This window comes from Balaenoptera musculus, chromosome 15 (assembly GCF_009873245.2).
Source record: "Balaenoptera musculus isolate JJ_BM4_2016_0621 chromosome 15, mBalMus1.pri.v3, whole genome shotgun sequence".
Lineage (NCBI taxonomy): Eukaryota > Metazoa > Chordata > Mammalia > Artiodactyla > Balaenopteridae > Balaenoptera > Balaenoptera musculus.
This window is the reverse complement of record NC_045799.1, coordinates 49236110-49252726: the sequence shown is the minus strand read 5'-3', so window position 1 is coordinate 49252726 and position 16617 is coordinate 49236110. Positions and strand designations below refer to the sequence as shown.

At 56.7% G+C, this 16617-nt stretch overlaps 1 protein-coding gene across 1 annotated transcript; it reads left to right on the top strand.

The window, feature by feature from the left end:
- The first annotated feature begins 4341 nt into the window (after positions 1-4341).
- On the top strand, positions 4342-15594 carry IL9R (interleukin 9 receptor). Its single transcript, XM_036826387.1, has 9 exons — positions 4342-4369; positions 8264-8377; positions 8706-8811; positions 8892-9070; positions 9542-9687; positions 10018-10219; positions 10701-10806; positions 12166-12250; positions 14955-15594. Exons 1-9 carry the CDS (start codon positions 4342-4344, stop codon positions 15450-15452), a joined length of 1464 nt encoding a protein of 487 aa, XP_036682282.1. The 3' UTR covers positions 15453-15594.
- Positions 15595-16617: the final 1023 nt, after the last annotated feature.

Genomic DNA, 16617 nt, shown 5'->3' with positions numbered 1-16617 from the left:
TACATTTCCTCAGATGCCTATTCTCATTTTGGGTTGTTGTTGGAAGCAGGGTAGGGTGGATCAGTGGCGAAGGTCGCGCCCTCTGAAGTCAGCCTGCCTGCCTGTCAAGTCCATTTCCTCCTGTGTAAAATGGAGATAATAATAGTCTATTTCAGGGGTTTACAACTTTTCCTGTAAAGTGCCAGATAGTAAGTATTTTGGGTTTTGTGGGTCAAGAGTCAAAATCTAGGAGAACACAAGAAAACAAAGTCTTATAAAGAAATTCAAAATATAATCCTACAATATTTTGTAATGCAAGTCCACTGATGAAAGGAATGGATACCATTTTGCGTAATTGAGGTTCAGAGTTAGTGTTCCTTGTCATCAGCATTGCAAACGTGCATCTCATACTGGTTCAGGCCATGAGAGCAGAGGAAGTTCACTGTTGACATTGCTGATGGATTCAGTAGATGCAGTGTGGTGAGGGATGCAGATGTTTTCCTCAGCATATTTGCAGGTAAATAATGCAGTGCAGACTCACAGGCCATGAGCACTTTCTCTCTTTTTTTTTTTTTTAATTAATTAATTTATTTCTGGCTGTGTTGCGTTGCTGCGCACAGGCTTTCTCTAGTTGCAGCGAGCGGGGGCTACTCTTCGTTGCGGTGCTCGGGCTTCTCATTGCAGTGGCTTCTCTTGTTGCAGAGCACGGGCTCTAGTCGCGCGGGCTTCAGTAGTTGTGGCTCCCAGGCTCTAGAGCGCAGGCTCAGTAGCTGTGGCTCACAGGCTTAGTTGCTTCGCGGCATGTGGGATCTTCCCGGACCAGGGCTTAAACCCGTGTCCTCTGCATTGGCAGGCGGATTCTTAACCACTGCGCCACCAGGGAAGTCCAGGAATTCTGTTTTGTGTTGAGACTCTTGCCAGTGACGAGTGCTCGGTCTGGCAACGTCGACCATTGCAGTATCGTTGCGTGATAAACACTGCTCTGCGATCCAGTTTGCTGACAGGATAATCTGCACTGCCCTGTGCCTTAAAAACATGACGTTCAGTGCCCACTTTTCTTATTTTGACATGCTGGGTGTGCACTCATAATAAGCAAAAAAAAAAAGAAAATGGATACAACCGTATGGTGGCCCTTGAAACGCTGTTAAGGTCACTGCTGAGTTGTGAGCCGGCAGAGCAAGGGCTGGAAGCCCTGTCACCAGTACTTCGCTGTCAGTGCATGAGAGCAGCTGCAGACAACAATGAGTGGGTGGTGTGGCTGTCTTCCAGTGAAGCTGGATGCTGACATCTGAATTTCATAGTAGTTCCACATGTCGTATAATTCTTTAAGCTTTTTCCCCCCAACCATTTAAAAATGTATAAACTCTTTTAATTAATTAATTAATTAATTTCTGAGGTGCGGCTTGCAGGGTCTCATTTCCCCGACCAGGGATTGGGACTTTATTTATTTTTCATTTTTTTAAGATTTTTTTGATGTGGACCATTTTTTTTTTTAAATAAATTTATTTATTTTATTTTTTTATTTTTGGGTCTTCTTTGCTGTGCACGGGCTTTCTTTAGTTGCAGCAAGCAGGGGCTACTCTTCATTGAAGTGCGTGGGCTTCTCATTGCAGTGGCTTCTCTTGTTGTGGAGCACGGGCTCTAGGCGCGCGGGCTTCAGTAGTTGTGGCTCCCAGGCTCTAGAGTGCAGGCTCAGTAGTTGTGGCGCACGGGCTTAGTTACTCTGGGGCATGTGGGATCTTCCTGGACCAGGGCTCAAACCCGTGTCCCCTGCCTTGGCAGGCGGATTCTTAACCACTGTGCTACCAGGAAAGCCCAATGTGGACCATTTTTAAAGTCTTTATTGAATTTGTTACAATATTGCTTCTGTTTTATGTTTTGGTTTTTTGGCCGCAAGGCATGTGGGATCTTAGCTCCCCGACCAGGGATCGAACCTGTACCTCCTGCATTGGAAGACGAAGTCTTAACCACTGGACTGCCAGGGACGTCTCCCACAAGGGATTGAACCTGGGCCCACGGCAGTGAAAGCCTTAACCACTGGACTGCCCACAGATTCCTAACCACTGGACTGCCAGGGAATTCTCCGTATAAACTATTTTTAGCTCACAGGTTTTTTTGAAAGGGTGGGGTGGATTTGGCCTGTGGGCTGTAGTTTGCTAACCTCTGGTCTACCTCATAGGGTTGTGAGGATTTATGTAGCTTCACATATAACATCCTTAGGACATGTCTGACTAATGGTGTTTGTTATTGGCTGTTCCTTTCTTTCAAGGGGCTGGGTTTCAACAGGTGTTTGGTGACTCTGGTTGTATGGTCTTTTTCCCTCCATCTATGGATGTTGTTTTTCTGTTTATCTCCATTTGTTATGGGAGGGGGTGGAGTGTCAGGTTGTGCTATCAGAACACTTCCTGGACAAAGTGGCACTGGTCTTCTTCCCGCATCTAAGTGTCCATGATAACCCACCTTTGTAGCCTTGGTGGTCTCTCCTTGGGGGTTGTGGTGTGGGTGGTGTGTGGTCTGCTGGTCTCAAGGTAGTAAGTTCTAGCCTGACAGAGAGAAGGAAGCTCTTTTGATAAGGATACTAGGGAAGGGATGGCGCCAGTGAGTATAAAAGTACCTGCTTATAATAGGTAAGATAGGGGCCAAGCTAATTGAAATTTAAATATTAGAAAGAAGTATGATTATGTCCCTGGTCATTCTTAAGGTGTTTCACGGGCTTGAGCCTTTGATTCCATCTCTCCATGGGTCCTGGTTTCTCAGACTCCAGAGAAACTGGAAACCAGCTCTGGGGTCTCTAGACCTTGCCTCAGATGTTTTGATGCACAGAATACAGACATGCACACTCACACCTAAACGTAGGCACAGGGACACACTGAAATGTGACCTTATTTGGTACCCCAAAGAACACATAGCCAATAAGTATATGAAAAGATGCTTATCTTCACTGATAATCAAGGAAGTGCAAATTAAGACAACGTTGAAATGTCTTTGCCTATCAGATTGACAAAGATTTAAAAGACTGATAATGTATACAGTTGGTGAGGGCTACAGGCATTCTTACACATCTGGTGGGAGTAGAAGTTGGTGCATTTTTGGGGGGCCACTTGGCAATATCTATCAGTATTTTACAACAGTCAACCTTAGACACAGCAGTTCCACACCTAACCTTTTTTTTAAAAATAAATTTATTTATTTATTTTTGGCTGCATTGGGCCTTCGTTGCAGCACGCCGGCTTTCTCTAGTTGCAGTGAGTGGGGGCTACTCCTCGTTACGGTGCACAGGCTTCTCATTGCAGTGGCTTCTCTTGTTGCGGAGCATGGGCTCTAGGCGCCCAGGCTCAGTAGTTGTGGCTCATGGGCTCTAGAGCGCAGGCTCAGTAGTTGTGGCGCATGGGCTTAGTTGCTCTGTGGCATGTGGGATCCTCCCAGACCACAGCTCGAACCCGTGTCCCCTGCATTGGCAGGCGGATTCTTAACCAGTGCACCACCAGGGAAGCTCCTACCTTCATTTAAAATAGCATGTAGCATATATACACCTGAAACTAATATGATAACGTCAGTTATATATATATGACAATTAAATTGAAATAGCGTATGTAGGCAACAATCCAAATGTCCATCAACAGGATTATTAAACCATGGCCTGTACCACCAGTAAAGGCGTGAGGTAGGTTTTTACGTACTTCCCTAGAAAGATTTTGAAAAGAGCCAGAGCAGCGAGGAGGCCGCAAAGCTCGGAGTGAGGAACGAGGCCATTAAATGTGCATTTGTTGGAGCTTCGACGTGGTCTGGAGGGACTTGTGCCTAACTTCTTACAGGGGCTTTCTCTCTGAGGTCAAAGGGGACTCCCATTTTTTTATTTCCTTCCTGAACTGAGACTGCAGTACTTCTATGTTTAACACCCCCGCCACCCACCCCAGCGCTCCCGGATCGCCTGAGCGGCGCCTCCCAGGAAGCCTAGGAAAGGAGACCTGCTCTGTGCCTGGTCAGGGTTCTCACCTCCCGGCGCTAATTTAATACATCTCACTGGTGTTTCCTGAGAGGAACGCGGCGGACACTCATCCGCCAATCAATGGACGGGTCACCGAAGTCCACGTTCAGCAACTTTTCTGTTCCTGAGGACTGAGAGGTAGGATTTATGACTGGGGTGATGGTCGCCTGTCACCCCCACTTGGGACAGCTGCTCGGCTCTGCGCTCGTGGTTTCAGATGTGGGCGGCCTATGTCAGCCTGCCGTGAGAGGCTCACGTCACCGGGCCGTGCAGTTATCTCCTGAATCAGGCTGAGGGACTTGCTGCAAACGCAGGGGTGGTAGGGCGACAAGTCACCTCCAGGGCTGCAGGGTTGGGGGCCAGTCAGACTTGCCATGGGACCTAGCAGATGCGTCTGGGAAGGTGAGTCTGTAATCTGGGCTTCTCAACTACTCAGGTCAGCGTGAACTTGGCGGGACAGAGAGACTGGTGGCCTGCCATCGCGGGCCCCAGGAAGAGCCTGGGGACCACACTTGGACGGGAAGGGCAGAGGGCGTTTGGGCGGCCACCCTCATTTTACCGCCTTTGGTGTCCTGGCCTCGGGCATCTCCCAGAGACAGCGGGATTGCAGTGCTGATGACAGGATGCTGGGCTGCGATTTCCAGGCCTGTAGGGGTCACGGGTGCCTCTGGGCAGAAAGAAGGGTGCTGAGCGTGTCAGGCAGTTTGTAGTTCCTGACCTTTGTGGGGACGAGTGAGTGGGCGTTCTGGGGCCAGGTGGTCTCAGCCGTGATGACCACAAGTGGAGCTGAGGTCCAGTCCTGAGGTTGGTAAGGCCCCTTCTCTCCCCGACACCTTTGGGGAGCTTTAGGGCAGAAGAGGAGCTGGGAGTCTGTGGACCCCCCTTGGAGCTGTGGACGGGGCAGTGGGTGAGGGTGGGATTCCAGGAGGGTTACTCAGCTAAGCAGAGGGAGGGGAATAGAGGGTTCTGCTCGAATAATGTTTCAGAGCCCCCCAAGGGACCCAAGGCATTAACACCGCCTACCCCAGGCAAGGGCGGGCCTGTGGGGAGGTTCAGGATGTGTTTCTTCAACAGTGGGGGGCAGGGTGCAGGGGACGCAGCATAAATCAGACAGGTTCTTGCCCTGGAGGAGCCAGATGCAGGGGCGGTGCCGGCTGAGCCTCGCTGCCAGGGCTGCAGGGGCAGCACGGGAAGAGCAGGGGCATTGCTTCCCCCCATTTAGCCCCAGGCCTGTGTCAGTGTCCTTCCAACCCGTGCCCATAGCCACTGCCCGCCCCGTCCCCGCCCCTGTCCTAAGCAGGCTGGGCCTGGCTCAGGGATGTCTGCTCTGGCTGGGGAGACAGCCTGGGGGACTCGGGGGGCTTCATGAAGGTTCATCATGCAGAAGGCAGCCGGGCAGAGGGGACAGTGAGGGCTCGTCCTGAGGTCCCTCAGGTCCTCTCTGCTCCTCCGACTTCCATCCTCGGACCTCCTCCTCCCTCTGCCCTGGGCCCCACCCTCTGTGCCCCTGTCCACCCGAGGCCGCCCCTGGCTCAAGCCTGGCCTTTCCACGTCTCCCGGACCTCCACCCCACTGAGGCGGGCGCCCGTCCAGCTCAGCCCTCTAGGAAGGCAGGTGGCAAGTGCGCCGTGGAACCTCCTCCCTCTTCTGCCCTCTGCGCCTTCTCCGCGCTCTCCCCAGCTGGCCTTGACCTCTTCTGCTCCCTGCCCTTCCCCAGCAGGGTCGGCACCAGCACCACCATGGGAAGCAGAGTCCTCCAGCACTTCCGCCCCACAGCGTCAGGTCCCACGGTGCTGGGGTCGCCCACCTGCGCATGTGGGGCCCAGAGCGGGAGCCGCCTGCTCCCATTTCCAGCCTCATTTCCTGGCTAGTCCCCGTCTCCCCCAGGTTCCAGCTGCTTCTGGGGAGCCAGGACCTGGATTTCTTCCTGCTGCCCCAGCAGAGAGGACAGTGGTGGATAAGCGTGCATTTAAGCAGCAGCCTCCATCCCACCCCCCTCTGTGTCTGCCAGCTTCTGGGGTGGGCAGGGAGAGTAACAGGGTACCCCTCGCTCCCCATTAAAAATACAGACTCTGTGTGAAAGGTGACAGAAAGTGGGTGCAGTAATTGCCATGAAGCCAGTCCGGAGGGCGTGCTGCGATGCACCAGCCCCATGACAGAGGCCTGCTCTGGCCCGGCAGTTCGCCTGGCAGCAGGTGAGCGCTCGGGAGCGGAGGGGCTGAGTCCTTCTGGAGACCTGGCCCTGGGCTGGCAGCGTCTGTGGGCCCCGAGGCAGGGGTCCAGTGCACGGCAGCCCATGACTTCATGTTGGGCCGGGAAACCAGGGCAGGCAAGCTGTGGGGACCAGTGGTCATTTGGGCCAGAACTTGACCCAGAGGCCAGGGAGGAGATGGGGTCCTGAGAAGGGGCCAGAGTGGTTGTGTGCTGAAGGTCCTGATGGAAAGGGACGGTGCTGGGTGGACATGTCAGCCAGGCTCCCAGCAGGATGGGAGGTGTAGTGGGCAGCTCTGCCCGAGGGCCCAGACTCTGGGTCCCATCCTCCTGCCGTCACAGCCGTCCCGTGACCTGGTCTTGTCTGAGCTGTGATTAGGCCTCCCTGGGGCCATCCCAGTGCCTCTGCCAGGACCAGGGAGTAGTCAGGTGGGGTTTCTGCCCCACCTGGCCCAGCGTCTGTTGCCAAGGATGGGGGCAGCCCTGCCTCAGTGTTGAGGCTCCCTGAGGAGAGAGACTGATGCCCCGGGGAGGGGGAAGCTCACAGGCTTGTGTGGGAGCTGGTGGGGCAAGTGCCCAGGCCAGGTGACCAGTGCCCCCGATCCTGCAAGTCTGGTGTCTCTGGGCCTCAGCCTCCTCGTCCATAGGAGGGTGATGGCCCTGCCCGGCTCACTATGTTTGGACAGAATCGTGCAGATGAAAAGCAGGGACCCTCCCCCTAGATGGCCGAGTTGCCGTGTGCCCTGCCCACCTCTCCCCAGGGTGGGCCTGGGCTGCTACTTCGCACGAGTGTCCCGTGTGGGTCCTGTCCTCCCCACTCCTGCCCCTGGGGCCAGCTGAGCTTGGAGCGCCCCAGTCCACGCTCCTGAGTCAGCCTGTGGCCTTGCCGGCCCAAGTCTCACAAATGCAGGTGTCCCTCCACCGCTGGGGCAGTGGCCATCCCCACTGTGGCCTGGGCCAGCTCTCAGCCGGGCAGCAGTGGCTGTGCCTGAGCCGCCCCCATCCTGGTGCTCCCTCTCATCCCGTCCTCACGCGCCCTGAGAGCCAGCTGCTGCCAGGCTGCCTGTCTCCATCCAGTGGCCGCTGCAGCCTCTCCTGCCGTGGCTGGTTGTAGCAGGTGATGCTTCAGTCTAGGGAAGGGTGGGGTCTTCCTGACTGTTGGCCTTGACAGGGGTCCATCCTGTGGGTCCACGGAGAGGCTGCGGGGGGTGGGGTGGGAGGGCGTCTGCTACCGGGTGAGTGTGTGCGGGCTCCTGGAGTGCCTCCGTGCTGCGGTCTGTGCATGTCTGCTGTTTTTCTGCTTCCTTATCGCTCATCAGGCTTGCATAACCAGGCTGGTCCTGCTTCCTGCAGAGGAGCTATCAGTGTACCATCTGGAGCTGCAAATGGGGTGACAGGGTGTTAGCAGCCTGTTCAGCCCCAGGCGCTTCCCAGCACCCAGCCCCTGTCTCCAGTGATCCTGGGGCTGACACCCCTGCATTGAGAGCCCTGCTCCTGGGGGCGCTCTCCTCTGCAGGGCACCTGGGGACAGGCGTGTGACAGACAGCGTGTGGGAGGTGTTGGCTGTCGTGTGGACACCCCGCTGCCATCCTCCTCCACTTTCCTGGGGCAGAGCACCAGGATGGGAGCAGCTAGCTGTGTGACCCTGGGGTCAGCTCCCTTGTCAGTGATCAGGGACCGTCCCCCACCTCATGTGGCTCTGGTGGGAATTCGCATGGGTGATGCGCCTCACACAGTTGGCCCAGGTGTGAGACCAGGGGGTCCAGCAGAGCTTCCCTGTGGTCGTTGTCTGCGACCCCATTCCCCCAACCGTGCCTCCCCTGCGGGAGGGGACCTGGGCCCAGGGATGGGGGGCCGGGCCCAGAGAGGCGCCCGCTGGGCAGACCTGGACACGTGGCTGAGTCAGAGTCCAGTGACCCCGGGAGGCCTGAGCTGGAGGTTCTTGCCGGTGCTGCTTGGACAGTGGTGCTCAGCCTCCTTTGCGGGACAGGGTGAGGGTGTAGGTGGTGGCCCACTCAGAGTGCCCCTCACGGGAGCACCCACTGGGGCACTCCGCCCACAGCCCCTCAGCCCAGCCCCTTCCAGGTTGGACCTTGCAGAGCGAGGTCCTGATGCGAGAGGTGGGCACCTGGCTCCTGACCTGCACCTGCATCTGCGCCTGGGTTGGCTTGGGCGTCTCTGTCCCAGGGGATGGAGGAGGTGAGGGCTGGCACTGTGTGTGGGGGGGGCTGTGGGCTGTGGGGGCAGAGCTGGGGGAAGGGTTGTCCCCGTCAGGCTCCACGGGGAAGGGTTGGGTTTGGGCTGTGCGGGCACCCGTCTTCCTGAGATCAGCCGGGGCTTCAGCCCCACCCAGGTTGCACGCTTAGAGCCCATCCCCTCGGGGTCTCCCAGCCCTGCCCGCGGTAACTTCTCCTGGGCTCCTTCTCTGGAGCCTGCCCTGTCGGAGGGGTCAGCTGCCACGCCCTCCCCCTCCCCCAGCCCTGCCCTGAAGCAGCCACTGTGGGCTTGCAAGGGTCACTGTTCCCAGGGCCTGGGACTTTCACGTGCCACAACAACAACATCCTCAGGATTGACTGCCACTGGTCTGCCCCGGAGCTGGACCAGGGGGCTGGCCCCTGGCTGCTCTTCACCAGGTGAGGCCGGAGGGCAGGGGTGAGGGTAGGGAACCGGGCTGGTGCAGTGGCCCTTTAGTGCCGACACGTGCCCTTTCCAGCAACCACGCTCCAGGCAGCAAGCACAGGTGTGTCTTCCTGGCCAGCATGTGCACCGTGGAGCTGCCACCCGAGGAGGTGCTCGTGCCTTCTGACAACTTCACCATCACCTTCCACCGTCACGTCTCTGGGAAGGAGCAGGTCAGCCTGGTGGATCCACAGTACCTGCCCCGGAGACATGGTGAGGCCTGGGTCGGTGCGTTGGCCGGGAGCATCCTGGCTACATCACCCCCACGGCCCAGTCAGTGTTCCTGGTCCCTGCTGACGGATCCAGGGCTAAGAGCAGGCGGGGTCCCCGGGGAGGGGTAGGGTTTTGGAGGAGAATGAAGGTGCAGGGCTTTGAGCTGGGGCAGGAGCCGCAGTTTGAGTCACTTGCGATCTACTTCAGTCACAGCAGGAAGGACTTCAGTAAGACACTAGGAAGAACTTCCAGCAGCAGGTTAGATTTGAAACTCACCTTGTCTGGCTTCAGAGGCTGGAGGAAGTCATTGCTGTCTTGTCCCACCTGGGGCTTCTCTGGACCAGTTTTCCAGTGAGGCCTCTGCTCTGAGGAGGCCTTGGCCATGTGCCCCATGCTTCCTGGGAATCTTTCCGATCCCCAGTCCTGGGCGTGCTGGCCCCCACACCGTCACGTGGCTTCATTCTGTTTCAGTGAAGCTGGACCCTCCCTCTGACTTGCTGAGCAACATCAGCTCTGAGCACTGTGTCCTGACCTGGAGCATCAGTCCTGCCTTGGAGCCGCTGGCCTCACTCCTCAGCTATGAGCTGGCCTTCAAGAGGCAGGAGGAGACCTGGGAGGTAAGGCTGGGTCTGCCTACCCTGGGGGCCTCTCTCTCCTGGGAGCAGCAGCCAGGGTCACTCCTCGTCCCATCTAGGGTGGTGTCACCTTGGAATTGTGGGGAGGGAAGTGACCAGAGACAAGGGTAAGTGAGTGCAGGTGTGGTGAGTGTGCCTGTGTGTACGTGTGAGCGTTCACAGGGTGTGCGTGTGTGGATGAGTGTGCATGCACGTGGATACATGTAAGTCTGTGGACACGTGTAAGTGTGCCCACGCTGTGTGTACGCGTCCTCGAGGACTGATGGGCCCAGTCTCACCCCCAGCACCTCCGAACTGTTCTCCACCCCACAGCGGGCTTGGCACAAGGATCACATCATTGGGGTGACCTGGCTCAAACTTGAAGCCACTGAATTGGACCCTGGTTCCACCTATGAGGCCCGGCTGCGTGTCCAGATGGCCACACTGGAGGATGCGGTGGCGGAGGAGGAGCGCTACGAGGGCCCGTGGAGTGACTGGAGCCAGCCCGCCTGCTTCCACTCCCCCCAGAGACAAGGTGGGTGCTGCCGCCTTCAGGGGCCTGGGTGGGGCCTCCCCGCCCCCTCGCGTCCCACCCCTTCCCCCTCCTGGGACCCCCTCCCTCGTGGCCCAGTTGACTGCCTTCCCCTGGAGGTCTGAGATGTGTGAAGGGGAAACACCTGCCAAGTGCTGGGCCTCCCAGGGAGCTGCAGCTCCCAGTCTCCTTGGAGCGAGTGTGGCCCCAGCTGCACAGCAGGCTGTTGCTGCTGTCTCTGGAGCCCGGGCAGGGCCTTGTCTGCTTAGGGGGCTGGGCTGACCCTTGTGCACAGAGGTACTGGAAAGGATCTCGGACCCTGATGATCTTGTGGATGGGAAAGGCAAGGCCCAGGGGTGTGTGATTCACCCAGAGTGCTCTCGGAGGCGCAACATAAACCTTCCATTTTGGCCCGAGGCGCCCGTCCAGGTGCCTTTGCCAGGTGAGTTTGGAGGAACACAGCCCTGGGCCCTTCCCGCCATAGGTCGCCTGGTCCCAGCTTTGGGGCAGCCCGACAGCACCCTGGTCGCTGTGTCCATCTTTCTCCTGCTGACCAGCCTGACCTACCTGCTGTTCAAGCTATCACCCAGGTCGGTAGCCAAGGAGTGTGTGTAGGAGTGTGTGCATGTACGTGAATGTGTTATTGTAAGTGTGGGTGTGAGAATTTGTGTGTGCATGAGCGTGTGTGTGCGTTTGTGGGTGTGGGGTAGGCGGTGCATTGAGGGCCCAAACCCGCACCCCTCCCCCAATGCTCCTGGGTGGGGAGGGGTTTTCAGGCCTCTGCCCTGGACCAATGGGGATGTCCCCAGTTGGCCAGGTGCATGTGGGTGGCGGGCAGTGTGGCCCAAAAGAGCCCTGGAATGACCCAAAGTCCCTGGGGCCAAGTCACCTGAGGCCCTTGTCTCCTGCCTCTGGAGGTGCTTGGCGCTGGCTCATTTGCACAGTGGTTCTATGCAGGCAGTGTTGGGCATCTGGTTTCCACGGGGCCCTGTTCCCCGCCCTGATGGGTGCCACGGACAACCAGATAAACAAAAAAGCCCTCCTGAAACAAGCGATCACACATGTCAACTTACGAGATGAGGTGCAGGGGCCTCGTCCCGCAGGAGGGGGTCCCGCAGGAGACCGGCCAGGCGTGGATGGGTAGCAGAGAGGATGAGAGGAGGTTGGACAGAGGCAGCCAGGGTGAGGGAGGGACGGGGTGCTGGGCAGGGCCCGATGGGTGGCCAAGAAAGCCAGGAAAGGCTCAGGCTTGCCCTCGGGTCCCAGGAAAGCACCTGAAGCCTGGTCGCGTGGGATGGGATCCGGTTTATGTTTTGAGAATGGAGTTTTGGGGTACAAGTGAGGAGGAGGACCTGCAGGGTGGCCAGAGATGGGGTCCAGAGGGAGGCAATTGTGTGTGAGCTGGCGGGAGAAGCAGAGCTGGAGCAAAGTGCAGGGAGTGACAGGGTCTCAGGACGGGAAAGTGAGGGGATGTGGGGTGGATGCGATGTGACTGGTGGCCCCTGATGCCACCCTGGGGTGGGGAATCGGGACAGGCCCCCAGGGAGGCTGGCGAGGTTGATCTGGACTTGCTGGGTCGGAGTCTGGGGTGCCGTCCTCAGGGGAGGAGCAGTGGGTCTTGGGCAGGTAGATCCGGTGCTCGGGGAGAAGTCTGATGGGGTTCCCGGAAGTGCTGTCTCCCCCTCCGGCTGAAGACACAGCTGGTCACCCCCACCCCTGAACCCCCATCACCACTCACCTTAAAAGGACCCATGTCTTGGTATAAATCAGTCCTGTGGGGTCATTAGCGAGGGGGCCGCAGGTGCCAGGTGTCAGGCCTGGACCCAACGAGAGGAGAGGGCGACAGCAGCACCTACGGGGCAGGGCTGGTCCCTGCTGCTTGGAAGGAGCCGCGTTCCTGGCAGTGACCTCCTGGAGCTGGGCCTCTGACTGCTGTCTCCTGACCTCAGGATGAAGACAGCCTTGTACCAGGACGTGCCATCCCCAGGCCCGTTCTTCCAGTCACTGTACAGTGTGCACAACGGGGACTTCCAGGTTTGTGACCCGGTGGACCCGGGCTGCCCAGATGTCTGGACTGCCCAGGGTGTGGGCTCTGGGTGAGGGTTGGGGGCCTCTGTCAGTGCTTTGAGCTTTTTTGGTATATATAGTGGTATATATAGTATATATGTAGTATATGTACACACTGTGGCTCAAAGGGGCCAAAGACAAATTAGCTTTATTCTCTATTGCCGAGTTCTTTTTCTTCTCATGTCTCTGATTCCATTGCTGATGGGAAAAAATGTAAAGTTTCTCATGACGTTATCTCTGCCTCTTCTGGTTTGCAGCAGCCCTTGGAGGTAAATGGTCAGTTCAAGGTGCCAGCTCAGGGGGCTGTCTGCACCTGAAGGCATCTGTGTCTTGTGCTGCCCCTGGGGCCCTCCCTGGTCCCTGGGCTACTCTGGTGGCCGTCGTGGAGTGCCTGGCCCCTCCCGGCCCCCTGGGTAGCGATGAGTTGACCCTGCACCCCCCCACACATCGTGGTGGGCTCTCACAGGCCATGACGCTGAGAACAGCCTGGAGACCCCGTCGGACCCTCCCTGCTGGCCTGGTAGTTCCTGCTCCACAGGCAGGAGGTGGGGGGGAGGAGCTCCAATGGGTGGTCTCTGGTCCCCACCCTCTCGGGCCCCTCACTTTGGGCAGAGGATGGAGGTGGTGCTGCCCAGGTTCTCCCCCACCGGCTCTGCGTGGCTGCCTTCCGCCTGGCCCTTTTCTCTCTTAACAGGGAGTCTAGTTTTCAAGCTTGTCATCCAAAAATATAATTTGAAGCTTAAAGCCGAGCACTTTGTCAGGGCTGCATGGGGGGTAAATGTTCTGATGCCCTGCACTCATCTTCTGGGCTGCAGGCACCCAGCCCGTTCTCTGTAGCACCACAGCACCTGTCAGAGGTTAGTTAGACCCCTTGGGAGGTGGTCTGGAGCCACGGGCTGGCTCTCCAGGGGGCAGGACAATGATGGAAGGTGTGGTGTGTGGTGCACTCGATAGAGACTCCTGGTGCCTCCTAGGAAACAGCTTCCTTTTTTTTTTTTTTTTTTAAATTCTTTTCCATTATGGTTTATCATAGGATATTGAATATAGTTCCCTGTGCTATACAGTAGGACCTTGTTGTTTATCCATCCTATATACACTAGTTTGCATCTACTAACCCCAAACTCCCAGTTCATCCCACCCCCACCCCCTTGGCAACCACAAGCCTGTTCTCTAAGTATGTGAGTCTGTTTCTGTTTTGTAGATAAGTTCATTTGTGTCATATTTTAGATTCCACGTGTAAGTGATATCATATGGTATTTGTCTTTGTCTTTCTGACTTACTTCACTTAGTATGATAATCTCTAGTTGCATCCATGTTGCTGCAAATGGCATTATTTCATTCTTTTTTATGGCTGAGTAGTATTCCATTGTATGTATGTACCACATCTTCTTTATCCATTCATCTGTTGATGGACATTTAGGTTGTTTCCATGTCTTGGCTATTGTGAATTGTGCTGCTATGAACACAGGGGTGCATGTATCTTTTTGCATTAGAATTTTGTCTGGATATATGCCCAGGAGTGGGATTGCTGGGTCATATGGTAGCTCTATTTTTAAATTTTTTAAGAAACATCCATACTGTTTTCCATAGTGGCTGCACCAACTTACAGTCCCACCAACAGTGAAGGGTGGTTCCCTTTTCTCCACACCCTCTCCAGCATTTGTAATTTGTAGAGTTTTTAGTGATGGCCATTCTGACCAGTGTGAGATGGTAGCTCATTGTAGTTTTGATTTGCATTTCTCTAATAATTAGTGATGTTGATCTTTTCACGTGCTTCTTGGCCATTTGTATTTCTTCTTTGGAGAAATGCCTATTTAGGTCTTCTGCCCATTTTTTGATTGGGTTTCTTTTTGTTATTGAGTTGTATGAGCTGTTTGTATATTTTGGAAATTAAGCCCTCGTCAGTCACATCATTTGCAAATATTTTCTCCCATTCTATAGGTTGTCTTTTCGTTTTGTTTATGGTTTCCTTTGCTGTGCAAAAGCTTATAAGTTTGATTAGGTCCCATTTGTTTATTTTGTTTTTATTTCTGTTGCCTTGGGAGACCAACCTATGAAAACATTGGTATGATTTATGTCAGAGAATGTTTTGCCTGTGCTCTTTTCTAGGAGTTTTATGGTGTCCTGTCTTATGTTGAAGTCTTTAAGCCATTTTGAGTTTATTTTTGTGTATGGTGTGAGGGTGTGTTCTAACGTCATTGATTTACATGCAGGAACAGCTTCCTTTTGGAGGTAGGGGGCCTCCTGTGGCCCCACAGAGGGGTCCAGGTCTGCTGGCCTTGGCCCCAAGGTGCCAGGCCCAACAGCACCTCCTGTGCGTGCGTGCGTGCGAGCGTGTAGTGGGGTTGCGGTGAGGGTGCCCGGGCTCTGCAGCTGCTGGCAGTGTGTGAGGCAGCAGTGTCTTCAGCCCTGTCACCGTCTGTACCCTGGTTCAGGCCTCTGTGAGCACAGGCCCTGTGCTGGGAGCCGGGGGAGGGGCCTGAAGGGAATGGGGGTTCTGTGTTGAGGCTGGGCTGGCCCATGGGGGGAAGATAGAATGTTCTGGGCACAGGTGCTCTTGGCCTCTGGGCGTGGATGTCTGGAGAGCTTCCTGGAGGAGGGGAGGCTGCTCCCACGGTGAGTCCTGAACACACTGCCTGAGGCCTTCCCTCCTCTCGGTGCTCTGTTCCAGACCTGGATAGGGGCCCACAGAGCTGGTCCACAGCCAAGCCCGGACTGCATGGGCCCCGCACGAGGAGCCTGGGAGACCCGTGTCCAGGAGGCCATCGCTTTGCTCACCTATGACCCGGTGGACGTGGGGCCATTAGCGGGCCTGGAGGAGGAGGAGAGCACTGGCACCGGCCTCCCAGCAGATGCGCTGCCCGCAGGATGTGTGGAGTGGGGGGGGCCGCCGCCTGCCTACCTGCCACAGGAGGCCTGGGCCCCCGCAGGCCTTGCCAGGCTGGCTCCCCCGCAGTCCCAGGGCAGCAGCAGCGACTACTGTGCCCTGGGCTGCTCCAGGTGGGGCTGCCCCTCCACCTTCACAGGAAACGCGCAGAGCTCTGAGCCCGACCCTGCCTTGGCCTGTGGCCTTTTCTGTGACCAGCAGAGCCTGGATGCCCGGCCAGGAGGTAACTGTGCAGGTGTTGGTCACAGTCAGAGGCAGGACGCTGGTGGATGGGCCGCATGAGGCCCTCCTGCTCTCGGCAGACGGTGGGCTCCGTCCCCACGGTGCTGCAGCACGTCCATCCTGGGGAACATGGACCAAAGTCCCCGGAGCCAGCGCTTGACTGGCACTGGACCTGCGGAGGGCCACCCATGCAGCCGTCAGATGTCCGGTCCGGATGGAGGCAGGAGGCTCTCCCCTCCTCCCCTCCCTCTGCATCTGTTGGGAGGGGGCTCTGCCCTCAGCATCCTGCCATCCTGGCCTCCCGTCCACCACTTCCCTCCCCGCTTCCTGGCTTAACCCCAGGGCCCACAGCCAGTTCTGCCCTCCGTCCCTTCAAGGGCCAGCCCGGGCCCCGTGGACACAGGTGAGACACCGTGACCAGGCCTAGTGTCCTGTTTCTGTGCCTTCCTGAGGTCTCTCCCCTACTGAGATTAAAAGGGACACAGCAGCTGTTTCAAACTGCTGATGGCTGGGAGAGGGGCCCAGAGGACATAGGAAGGGTGGCGTCTGGCTACTCCTGGGCTTTCTGGGCTCCAGGAATAGCAGGGGGAGGCTCAGTGACCAGCTCCAGGGAGGCCGCCTCCCCGCCCCTCCTTGTCCTCGTCCTCCCATGGCCCCCCGGGGCTGAGAGCTGTGGCCAGAGCCCCCAAGGGTCAGGGTCAGAGTGACCACCCAGCAGTGGTCTTGGTCTCTGAAGGGCCCTGCCTCTACCCCCACCCCCGTGGTCTGGAGAGAGGAGGACAGAGCAGAGGGCGCCTATGTCCGTCCCTTAGGGCTGCCGTAACGAAGTCCCACAAACTAGGTGGCTTAGAACCACAGAGATTTATTGTCTCACAGTTCTGGAGGCTGGAAGTCTGATATCTAGGTGTTGGCAGGGCCGTGAGGGCACCAGGGAGGATCTGATTCAGGGTTCCCTGCACCTCTGGTAGTTTCTGGCTTGGGACAGCGCAGCTCCAGTCCTCACAAGGTGTTTTCCCTCTGTGTGTTCCTGTCCAAAGCCCCTCTTTTTATACCAACGTAATCATAGTGGATTAGGGCCAACCTGAATGACTGACTTTATTTTGGCTGGATTATCTGCAAAGACCCTATTTTCATATACGGTCATGTTCATATGTACTGGGGGTTAGGACTTCAACATATGAATTTCTGGGCAGTGCCCATGCCAGCCATGCCCACCTCCCTGCTG